Below are 12,608 nucleotides of genomic sequence, written 5' to 3' on the forward strand. Positions count from 1 at the left end.
GGGCTCCACAATGAGCGTGGAGCCTGCTTGAGATTCTCTCTCTCTCTCTCTCTCTCTCTCTCTCTGGCCCAGCCCCACTCACTTTCTCTCTCTAAAATAAAAAAATAAACATTAAAAAAAGAACTTGGGAGAAAAAATGTTTGTATTTGGATGAATATAAAAGGATGATGTTTGGTGAAAAATTGACATCACAAAACTCAACAGAACCGTATTTCTGAAATTTTTGGAACTAGAGATCAGTCTGGATAGAAGACAAAGTGTGTTTCAGATACTTCAACAAGAAGATCAACCTGTCTCAACATATCTACAAGATGACTTTCTTTAGGAAATAGTGGTGGAATGGTTTGATGGGGAAACAGTGATTAAAAAAAAAAGAGAATAAAACATAATTAGTAATTCCAACCAGCTTCGTTTATGTAGATACATGTTTTCTACAACATGAGAGTTTTAACTCTTGACTTTGAGAGAATTTTAGACGTCAGAAATGTTGCAAAAGTAGTACAGAGTTCAGGTGTGCCTTTCATTCAGCTTCCCCCAATGTTATCATCTTACATAACCACATACAATAATCAAAACTGGGAAATTAACATTGGTGCAGTACTATTACCTAAATTATAGACGTTATTAAAATATCTATATTTTGTTCTACAGTTTTTCCTTTTTCTGTCCCAGGATTGAATCCAAATTCCTACACTGTATCCAGCTGCCATGGCTCCCTCATCTCCTTCAATGTGTAACATTCCCTTGGTTTTTTCCTTGTCTTTTATGACATTAACACCTTTGACGAATACTGTTAAACTGCTTTGCAGGTTATCCCTCATTTTTAGTTTATCTGATGTTTTTTCACGATTAGAATGTAGTTTTGCATTTTTGGAAAGGATTCACGGTGATGAGGTTGACTTCCGTGGCTTGCTTAAGGTAATACTTGCCAGGTTTTTCCACTGTAAAGTTAATATCCCTCCCCCCATTGCTATTAACAAATATCTTGCAGAGATCATTTGATACAATACAATTTCTGTTTCTCCTCAAAGTTTCATGCATTAATTTTAGAATCCATTCTTAGATCTTGCCTGCCAATTATTACTATTTTCCCTCATTCTACATTTATTGATTGGAATTCCTCTGTAGAGTTATCCCTTCTCCCCTGCTTATTTATTCAATCATTTATTTATCAATATGGACTCACAGATATTTATTTTTTTCTATAAGTTATAGAACATATAACTTTTATTTTACATATATGCAATACCATAATTGTTCTGTTGTTCAAAAACTACATGATTTAAGTGACAGAATAGTATTTCAATTACATGTCTGTGCCGTGAATTAATCCAGTTCTTCAATGTTGGGCATTTAGGTTGTTTCCAGTTATCTAGTATTATTAATGGTGTTTGATATTCAGAAATCTTTTGAATTCTTATGTGTTTTCTGAAGTTGGCTTTCTTGCTGGATGTTGGAAACTTTTATACTGTGATCGTGATCTAGGCGGTGGAAGCTGTCACATGTCTCCACGGAAATCAGAGACCGCATACCCCACCCAGACTACTCGGCAGTGAGCAGAAGCAGTGAGTAGATCCGGGAGCCCAGGAGGACCTCTGCCGGCAGGGTCACGTAGCTCAATTGTCAATAACCTGAACACACATTACAATAAAGTTATTGAAGGTGAGGAAGAGACTTCCGGTAGGGGCACATCTATTTCCGTCAGGGCCCACATTCTTCTCCCTCTACGCCTTCCCAACCGGAAATATTTGTACCGCGTTTAGAGCCACGTCTGTCCTGGCCTCTGTCCCGCCCACACACACTGTAGAAGCACTTCCGGAGTCAAGGTATTCCGCTCCGCCCCGCCGCCGGTGCCTTGCTGGAAGCCCCGGCTCCCCCGGAAGTGGCCAGGGCCTGTCTGTCGGGGTCCCCTCCACCCCGCTGCTGTTGAGGGCCGCAGGGGCGGCGGCGATGGCGGAGGCGGCGCTCTTGCTGCCGCCTGAGGCGGCGGCAGAGCGGGACGCTCGGGAGAAGCTGGCTTTCTGGGATCGGAGACCCGACACGACGGCGCCGCTGACCGACAGGCAGACGGACTCGGTGTTGGAGCTGAAGGCGGCGGTGGAGAACCTGCCTGTGCCGGCCGAGGTGAGGTGACGGGCTGGGACTGGGCTGGGGCGGCGACAAAGCGAGCTGGGATGCTTCTTCGGCGTGCCGGTGGGCCCCGGCCTTGCAGATTCTTGCCCGCGGTCTCTTCTCCCTCCTCCCCGGCCACGGTGGCGGCTCCGGTGGGAGAGGCGCCTCACCCTCCCGGGCTGTCAGGCCTGGCTCTGCCGGCGACCGCCAACTCTACTCTCGCACGGGGACGACTGCGGGGGCGTCCAGTGGCTGGTGTCGGCGGGCACCCAGCCCTCCGCCTGCGGTGTGGGACGGTTGGCTGGGAGCCTTGTCGTGGGCGTCTTGCCCCAGGTATCCGTGCTGTCAGCTGAGGCATAATCCTGCTGCCCATCATCTCCCGGGAGAGGGCACCGACCCCCGAAGTGCTTTGCTTCAGGACAACCTCCTTATTAGTATTCATTTACCGCCTTAATGAATAACCCAGCTTCCTTTTTTCCATGGGGCACTTGGAGAGACAAAAACTTGATCCCGAGTGAGGGTTTCATTCAGCGCACACAGAGCAATGAGCTCTCCATCAAGTGCAGATTATGGGAGATCGATTTATCTGACCTGTAGCCGAGCAATAGAAAAGAATTTTCTTTGAAAGCTGGGTCAGTACATTATTAGGTAATGCTGGCTTTCGGTGGTGTCAGTGTTTTTAATCCTAGTTATTATTGGGTTGTTATGCATATTATCGCTTGTGTAATTCAGTTCAAGTAGTTACAGTATCAAAAAGAACATCTTATGAATTGTCAGATGGACAGACTTTTTTCTGGTTTGAGGGCCAGGTTTAGGATTATTGTTTTATTAATAATGATTTTTTTTTTTAACGTTGGAAGCAGTCATTTTTCAGGATTTGGGATTGTGTCCAAAGGTGGATTGTTTTTAGAGACTTAAACTATTTTTTTCTACCCTCAAGTTTTAGAGAGTAAGAACTTTGAAAGTTCACTTTCACTGTTAACGTCCTCTGCCATAAAATACAGGTGTTCTTTCTTGGGTTTCTCTGTTCACCTGTAGGATGCAATGTTGAAATAAATGAGGAAACAGGTGGAAATTTCTTTGACTTGGCTATCAAAGTCTTTTATGCTTTGGATAACAGAAGTTGTTTGCTCTATAAATGTTCCAGTCCGGTTATAGTTGATTTGGCCTGTTACAGAAGCAGGATGCTTGGGCATCACAGCACCTGTGGGGAACATAGTCCACAAGAAAAGTAACCCAATTTGCTTTTATTGTCTTAGCTCATAAACTATTACTATTCTCGCTGAACACAAAGGAAAGGTTTTGGAGTGAAGTAAATGGAATCTTTCATTTTCATCCTATTTTTTTTTTTTTCATATTTATGCAGCATAGTATCCACATTAATCTCATGCAGTTGTTTAACATATATTTTGTGCCTGTTCTGGGCTAGGAATTGAGAATAGAAAGATAAGCAAATCAAGCTCCCTAGCTTCATGGAGCTAACATAATTGTGATCATGAGCTTGTAGAAAAGAACAGGGTAAGTTCAGACAATGACCCGTGGTATAAGGAAAATAAAACAAGATAGTATGACGGAAAGGGATTGAGGTATGCTCTAGACAAGGAAGGAAGCCTCTCTAAGAAAGTGACAGTCTAAGGCGAGAACTCATGGTGGAAAACAAAATGCCAGCCTTGCAAAGACTAGAGAAGTAACCTTCCAGGTGGAGGAAAAAGCAATGCAAAGTCACAGGTGGGAGATGAGCTTGACAGGTTCAAGAGTTGAGTGAAGGTGTTCTGGTATATGCAGTGTACGTATGGGATTTCTGTGAGAATGAAATGGCCTTTATCTTCCTGTCTGGGGCATCTGTCAGGGGGATCATTGTTTTTCAGCTATCTGTAGCCCTTGTTTCCCTTTACTAAAAGTGTTTCTATGTCTGATGGGAAGACTGGAATTGAATTTTTTTATCTGTTACCACTCTTTTTTTTTTTTTAATGTTTATTTCTAGAGAGAGTGTAAGCACAAGTGGGGGAGGGGTACACACAGAGAGAGAGAGAGAGAGAGAGAGAGAGAGAGCGAGGCGGGGGAGGGGGGGGAGGGAGAGAGAGAATCCCAAGCAGGCTCCATGCACTGTCAGCATGGAACCCAACACACGAACTGAACTGTGAGATCATGACCTGAGCCGAGATTAAGAGTCGGATACCAACCGACTGAGCTACCCAGGTTCCCCTGTCTGTTACCACTCTGAACACTGGTGCTGAAAAAAGAATGGCTCAGTTTTTATTTTCTCCAAACAGTGTATCTGTAAAGGATTTTCTGCAGTGTTTCACAGTTCTCACAAGATAAATTACTTCCTGAACAGCTGGCACTGAGCAAGTTAGTTGAATAGCAAAAGGCCAGCTGATGCTTCAGTAAATACCGTAAAGCTGTTAACTTTTTTAGAAAATATCTTTCTCTTTTATGAAGAGGAACTAGTCGTATTTTGGAAAGAAGTTATATCTTTCTCTTTTTTTGGTGTTAGATAAAAGAATTTGAAGTAGAATATTAGGCAGACTGGTTTCTTGCAGCCAAGATGCATCTGTTTTAGTAGTGAGGGCCTTTTGCTTTCTGCTGAATTTAGTAGTTCTTAATAAATGCTGCAATAATTAACCCTGAAATTTACCTGAAATGAATTGTAACTTGTTTTCCTAAAGACTGTGTTCTTAGTATATTTAACTTCTCTGAGCCTGTTTTCTTCTTTAAAAAATGGGGATTATAATATACTTACTGTCTGATGGGGGGTTGTGATTGTGAGAATTTAGTGAAATCATGTATGTTAAGTGCACATGGCAAGCGAGCTGTAAGTACTGTATTATTCACATGCTTTTCTCCCCACATGATTGATAACTTGAAAGAGTAGATTAGAATCTTGTGATCCTATGCTGGTATAGGTGTCACTCAGACCAAAGGTAAGAAAAGAAAACGTTAAGTGCCTTGAAGGTTCTGAGATTCCATCTATACGTCTTCAATGACTTGCTTCAAACAGAGAAATGAAACATAAAGGTTTCATTTAGGGAATGAATTGTTTAGATTATGAAAGTGATTTTCTCCAACCCGGAAATGTACAAGAAATAAAGTTCGGGAGAGAAAGGTGTATTTGGTTTTTTCCTGGACCTGCTTAGCTGGTCAGGCAAGGTTGATTGTTTATTATAATTATTATTTAATATGTTAACGTACCATTTGCATAAACTATACAATAGCTCTCTAGGACTGACAGTTAGGTACCTAGATTTGTGCTCTTCTCTCTGATGGTAAATGCTCCATCTGGAAGCTAGCACGGTATAGTGTGCCAGAGGACTCAGGAGTGAATGAGTTAATGAGAGTCAGTTTTTTTACTTATTTATTTTTTTAAATAATCTCTGCGCCCAACATGGAGCTTGAGCTCGAACTCACGACTCTGAGATCCAGGGTCTATGCTCTACTGACCAAGCCAGCCAGGAGAGGCAGGAGTGAATGAGAGGTCAGAACAGGAAAGTTTGTGACCCCAGCACACCCCTTCTTGCTTTTCCATTCTATTCCAGGTGCTTTAAGAAAAGACAGCTGAAGAAATGTACCTAATGGGGCCAGTTTTTCATTCTCTTTTAAAAAGTAACTTGTTTTGTTTCTTTAAAAAATTGTTTCTTAGAATTAGTTGCAGTTGGGGGCGCCTGGGTGGCTCTGTCAGTTAGCTTCTGACTTTGGCTCAGGTCATGACCTCATGGTTCGTGAGTTCGAGCCCTGCGTCAGGCTCTATGCTGACAGCTCAGAGCCTGGAGCCTGCTTCAGATTCTGTCTCTCTCTCTGCCGCTCCCCCGCTCACACTCTGTCTCTCAAAAATAAATAAACATTAAAAAAAAAAAAAAGTAGTTGTTTCAGTTAATGTGGCTTCTCGCTTGCTTGGTTTGAGAGAAAATGGTTTTGTATTAGTGAGTATAAGGGAACAGGATGGGAAGCCTCCTTCTGCTTCTGGTATTTGAAAGTCCTCATGCTTGAAAAGTAGTTAGTATTTGTACATGAAGTAATAAAATAGAATGTTTTTTCATATATTCACATGATCATGTTTACTCACAACATCTAGACTACAGACTTTGTCTGGAATATCTACACTACCTTCTCAAGTATCTAGAGTTTTCGAAAATATGATTTTGTTTTGTAAAGTAAATTAGAAGATAAATATTTTTTTAAACGTTCATTTATTTTGAGAGAGCGTACACGAGCAGAGGAGGGGCAGAGAGAGAGAGAGAGAGAGAAAGAGAATCCCCAGCAGGTTCTGTGCTGTCAGTGCGGAGCCTGAACAACTGGAGGCTTCAACTCACAAACCATGAGATCTTGACCTGAGCCAAAATCAAGAGTCGTCGCTTAACTGACTGAGCCTGATATATTTTTGCTTTTGACATTTATCTTTCTGAGTGATTAAAAATAAAAAAAATTATCGGGGCGCCTGGGTGGCTCAGTTGGTTAAGCGGCCGACTTCAGCTCAGGTCACGATCTCGCGGTCCGTGAGTTCGAGCCCCGCGTCGGGCTCTGGGCTGATGGCTCAGAGCCTGGAGCCTGCTTCCGATTCTGTGTCTCCCGCTCTCTCTGACCCTCCCCCGTTCATGCTCTGTCTCTCTCTGTCTCAAAAATAAATAAACGTTAAAAAAAAAAATTAAAAAAAAATAAATAAAAAAAATTACCATATTTGCTTTTATTTTAACTATTTCTAGAGCCTTTAGTTTTTTTGTTGGCTTGTTTTTAATATCCATTTTTCCATCTGGTATTATGTTCCATCTGCTTTTGAAGAACTGCCTTTAATATTTCTTGTAGTACAAGACTGTTGGAAATGCATTTTCTCAGCTTTGTTTAAACAGCCCTTTTCATTTAAAAAAGATACTCTGCTAGATTACGAATTCTGGATTGATGGTTTTTTCTTTTATTTCTTAAAAGATTTGTTTAATTTCTGGTGAGAAGTCTGTTGTAATTCTTTTAATTCTTCATTCTTCTGTATATAATATGTCTTTTCTCCTATGTCTTCTAGCATATTTTTTTAAACTTTATTTTTAGGAGTTTGAATATCATGTGTGTACATGTGTATTTGTGTGTGTGTGTGTGTGTGTGAGAGAGAGAGAGAGAGAGAGAGAGAGATTCTGCTTGGGATTCTCTGAGCTTCTCAGAACTGTAGTTTGCTGTCTTTTATTGGAAATGTTTCAACTATTATCTTTTAAAAAATTTTTTTTCTACCCTGTTCTCTCTGCTTTTGGGATTCTATTTATACATGTACTAGATAATATGATGCCATCTCCGTGTTCTTGGATATTGTGTTTGGTTTTTATTTATTCACCCTGTTTCCTCTTTATGTTTCTTATTGGGTGATTTTAGTGCACTGTCTTCAAGTTCACTGAGTCTTTAGCTGTCTTGAATGTACTGATGAGCACATTGCAGCAGCACTCTGTCCAGCTTTCCTTACCTTAGCCCAGTCTCCCGGTGCTTTCTGGTATGTTTTCAAATCTGAGCCTGACCCACCTCTCCTTCCCCCTTAGCTATTGTGTGAACATTGAGGATAGCATTGCATGTTTGACTTTTGTCACAGTCTGAATAGAAGTAAATTTTACTACTAATGAAATCCAGTTTTATAAAGATAGCTTATGGGGGTGCCTGGGTATCTCAGTTGGTTAAGCACTCGACTCCTGAATTTGGCTCACGGTCGTGAGATTGAGCTCTGCGTCAGGCTCTGCACTGAGCTTGGAGCCTGCTTAGGATTCTTTCTCTCCCTCTCTCTCTCTGCCCCTCCCTCACTTGCACGCATGCATACGCATGAGTGCGCATGCTCTCTTTCTCAAAATAAACACATAAACGTTAAAAAAAAAAGATAGCCTAAGGACTATTCTTTCCCCAAGAGCACGATCGATTCTGATTTATAGATTTACTTACTCTGTTATTGCTCATAAATAGGGATAATAATAAAAGGATAAATGACAGTAGCTTAGATTTATTGAGTGTTTACTGGGTGACAAGCATGATGCTAAATACATGTAGTATTGTCTCTGGTGGGTTACCTCCCCCTCTCCGAGGAGGCGGCTTCTTGTGGTAACTGGGATGGCTCCACAGAGCAGGAGTAGTGTGACTTAGCACAGCTTCCTCTGCCTCCAGACTAAGAGCTGGAATTGAAATGAAATAATTAGGCCCTTTTACCTTCCGAACCCCTGGCGGCAGCACACGGTTGCTGATGACGCTTTGGACTCAAGATAGATTCTCACTGGATTTGAGAAACTTAATTCTTCATGTGCCATAGTCCTTTTATATTGAAGGATTATGTCACCATTCAGGAAGGGTTACATGAACAGGTGATACCCTTGGTAAGAGGTATTTATGTTTACTCATGACCTCCTGGCTCTTGAGTCAGAGTCATTTGTGGGGAGGAGGCAGATTGAGGACGTTGCTGAACATTTTTTTTTTGGTCTGCAGCTTCCCAGCAGTTCAGGAAGCCTGTTTTCCCACACCCGTGTTTTCTTTTTTCCCTAGTGGCTTCAGGATACAGATATTGTAGTTCCTATTTTGCAGAAAAGAAATTGAGGATTAGGAGCATTAGGTAATTTGCCCATCGTCACACAGCTTATAAGTGAGCAGGAGCAGTGTTCAAACCAGGCTGCACCATAACACGCTTCCCCATGCCAGAAAGTATAGCTTGAACTCAGGACAGAAACGCCTATTTTGGGGGTGCCTGAGTGGATGTCTGACTCTTGGTTTTGGCCCAGGTCATGATCCAGGGTTGTGGGATTGAACCCCACATTAGGCTCTGTGCTGAGTGTGGAACCTGCTTGAGGTTCGTTCTCTCTCTCTCTCTCTCTCTCTCCCCCCCCGCCCTCTGCTCCTTCCCAACGCACTTATTTCTGTCTATAAAATTAAAAAAAATTTTTTTAAATCCTGTTTTTAAAGGGTTGTATTTCTCTTTAATTTTTTCTTTTTAATTTTTTAAAAAGTTTTATTCATTTTTAAGAGACAGAGAGAGACAAGAGTGTGAGGGAGGGGCAGAGAGAGGCGAAGGCTCCAGGCTCTGAGCTGTCAGCACAGAGGCCGACAAGGGGCTTGAACCCACAAACTGTGAGATCATAACCTGAGCCAAAGTCGGACACTTAACTGATGGAGCCACCCAGGAGCCCCAAAGGGTTGTATTTCTAAATTAGTGATGGTGCATTGTTCATCTGGCTTTTTTTTAAGCTTTGAAGATAAAAGCCTGTCTTCAGAAGAAATTCTTGTGTCTGGAAAAACAGGGGCAATTTCCTAAGGCCCTGGGTCAAAATTTTCTGTAGATGAGCCTTAAATGTTATGCCCTAAGGACTAAAAACTGGAATTGAAACATTTAGGCCTTTTTACCTCATCCTTCATCCACACTCCCTTTATTTGAGGTCTAAAATTAGTACGTCTGTGTGACTTATAGGTAAATTAACACCTAGGCTATCTTTAGTAGTGGAGAACTGGAAAGTATTGTAGGTCAAAGTATTTGATGGTGTCAAAATGAGGCCTTCTGGGGGGGCTCTTCCGAAACCAATGGGGAGTTCTGAGATGGTTTCTCCTCAGTTACAGTTTCAGAATTTACCACCAAGAAGGTGTGGGCGAAGTGTGCCAATGATAGAAATGGCAGAAGGAGGTCATGTTTATTGGTAGTTAATTCTTGGGTGTGATTTATTTTCTGTTGGCAAGCATTAATGAGGCCAGGCTCTTTTGTTAGATCCTGGGAAAGGCAAGCTACTTTCAACAGCATACAGGTTTTTGCCTTTGGTGCCAGTTCATGAGGTCCAAGTAAGAAAACGTGTGTTGATTAGCACAGATTCACTGCCAGTATTAGAAGGGCAACTCAAAAATCATACCTAGGGGTGCCTGGGTGGCTCAGTCGGTTAAGCGTCCGACTTCGGCTCAGGTCACGATCTCGCGGCCCGTGAGTTCGAGCCCCGCGTCGGGCTCTGTGCTGACTGCTCGGAGCCCAGAGCCTGTTTCAGATTCTGTGTCTCCCTCTCTCTCTGACCCTCCCCCGTTCATGCTCTGTCTCTCTCTGTCTCAAAAATAAATAAACGTTAAAAAAAATTAAAAAAAAAATCATACCTAACTCTCGGTGCAATAACCGTATTACGTTTACGTTTTGAGGCTAGCATTTAATAGAAAGAGCCTAGCTGTAAGTGTTACTGTCGTATGGCAGTTATTAGCCTCAAATGATCTTTCAAAACAAGTGAGATGGAATAATAACAGTCAAGAGTTTAGAGAATTTTCACGTTATTTAAATATCTCTGTGGCTCTTTTTTTTTTTGAAGCTTCCACTTGAAGACTTGTGCAGTTTAACATCCCAGTCGCTGCCTGCTGCAGAGCCTTCAATAGTACCTGAATCTACAGAAGACATTCTCTCGAAGGGTTTCATTTCCTTAGAAATGGAAGAAGAGAGAATTGAAACTGCACAGCAGGTGAATGGCATTGTTGTTTCTATGGATGCTTGATTATTTTAAAGATCTCACGACAGGGCTAATGAGAAAGTGTCCTTGTTAAAAGTTCTAAACCTTTGAAGATACAGTTAACATCAGATCTTTCTAGAACATTCTCGATTTTGTGTTAGCTGTGGTTGTTTTGTGAGTGTTTTATTTTTACTTATTTATATTTACTTATTTATTTAAAATGTTCCATTTATTTTCGAGAGAGAGGGAGAGGGAAAACAAGCAAGGGAGGGGCAGGGAGAGAGGGGGACAGGGGTTCTGAAGTGGGCTCTGCACTGAGAGCAGTGAGCCCGGTGTGGGGCTTCAACTCCCAAATTGTGAGATCGTGACCTGAGCCGAAGTCGTACGCTCAACTGACTGAGCCACCCAGATACCTCTGTGAGTGTTTTAAATAAACCTGTTGCCCAATTGTATTTGCGATACAGATAAAGATATGATATACCAACTTTGGATGTTGATAGCTCATCATTAAGGTCTTAATGTTTCATGCACTTTTGGCCTCCCCCAGTGTCTGCTTATGTCAGTGGGTCTCCCTAGCACACATGTGTGTGTGCACATACACGCACGTGCACACACATACACCCCCCTCTGCTTGTTGCTAGGTAATTTCTTTTTTAAGAACCTAAAGATTCTCTTTAGGTGAACCCCTTACAGTTAGTTTTTAAAATTTGCATGTGTAATCAGTCTTCCCCTGATGGCTATTTATTCCTAATCATAAACCTGAATATATAGCAGTTTCTTCTGTCACTTTTTTTGTCTCTTCTTTCTGCTGTATAAAAATCAGAGCTGAGGCATTTACCAAGGAAAACAAAAAGCAAGCCTGCTGAATTGCAGATCTAGGAAGTCGAGGCAGTGTGGCAAAGTGAAAAAGAGCTCCACCTCTTGAGTTAGGCCAGCCTGGATCTGAAAGTCACCTTCTCCATCACTTACCATCTTTGTGAGTTTAGGCAAATCACTTATCCTCTGAGGCCTTTAGTTTTTGAATCTGCAAAACAAGGATGATTATATACCTATCTCATGGGATTTTTCTGAAAATTAGATAATGCATACAGTGTTTGGCAGGCACACAGAGTTCAGTGAATGATAGCTAAGGCACTTGGCAAGCCTAATATCTGGAGAGAATGAAGCATACCCTTGACTTCAGATCCAACTTGACAATTGTGGAGCATAACCTTGCACCATGTCTGTGAACTTATTTGGACTATTTGGAAAAAAAAAAAAAATCTGGGCTAAATTTGTACCTGCGTATTTTTCTGTAAATTTTTTGAAAAACTTGTATATTGAGTTATAATTTACACAATATAAAATATATCCATTTTAAGTATATAGTTTGATGAGTTTTGACAAATTTAACTCCCACAATGATCAAGCTATAAAACATTTTTATCCTTCATGCTTGTATAAGGTCAATCTTTAGCTCTTTTTATTTATTTTATTTTATTTTTTAAAGTTTGAGAGAGAGAGAAAGCACAATTGGGGGAGGGGTGGAGAGAGAGGTAGAGAGAGAGAATCCCAAGCAGGCTCTGTCCTGTCAGAGTGGAGCCTGACGCAGGGCTTGAACTCATAAACCTTGAAATTGTGACCGGAGCCAGTCGGATGCTTAATAGACTATGCCCTCCACCTCTTTTTAATAATAGATATTTTTCACGACTTAGGTGGTAGGGCTAGAATCCAAACCCAGGTTTAGCTAATACAGAAGTCCCATGTTGTTAAGTCACTCTGTTATATTATTTCAAAGTTATATTTTTATAATCCTTATTAGATAACATTAATATTAACACTGATCCAAAGCCCTATGTTACCTATTCAAATTTAGCAATGTAGCAAATAGGCATTAGCCTCTTAGGAAAGAATATATATTTTTTATATACTGTACCTTTAACCCTTATCTTTGTTTGACTCTGGATGTGGCCAATGATTTTAATATCCTTTGCTTTTCTAGCATGTAGATATTGCCTATGGAATTAAATGATCATCTCCTGGCTTAAAAATAATTATTAATGTCTGAACCACAAACAGTAAGACTTAGGTAGTGTCTACCCT

At 41.2% G+C, this 12,608-nt stretch overlaps 1 protein-coding gene across 3 annotated transcripts in view; it reads left to right on the plus strand.

Moving 5' to 3' along the window:
* Positions 1-1,568: 1,568 nt before the first annotated feature.
* The window catches only part of COG3 (component of oligomeric golgi complex 3), a 72,552-nt gene continuing 61,512 nt past the window's right edge, over positions 1,569-12,608 (plus strand). The window contains exons 1-2 of one of the 3 annotated variants that reach the window (XM_058684991.1): positions 1,569-2,124; positions 10,392-10,538. In XM_058684991.1, coding sequence (XP_058540974.1) covers positions 1,951-2,124; positions 10,392-10,538 — 321 coding nt within the window. In that variant the 5' untranslated portion in view covers positions 1,569-1,950. The remainder of the gene's footprint in view (positions 2,125-10,391; positions 10,539-12,608) is intronic. The other 2 variants (XM_058684998.1, XM_058684984.1) reach the window with 2 other exon arrangements.

This window comes from Neofelis nebulosa, chromosome 1 (assembly GCF_028018385.1).
Source record: "Neofelis nebulosa isolate mNeoNeb1 chromosome 1, mNeoNeb1.pri, whole genome shotgun sequence".
In the NCBI taxonomy this organism is placed as follows: Eukaryota; Metazoa; Chordata; class Mammalia; order Carnivora; family Felidae; genus Neofelis; species Neofelis nebulosa.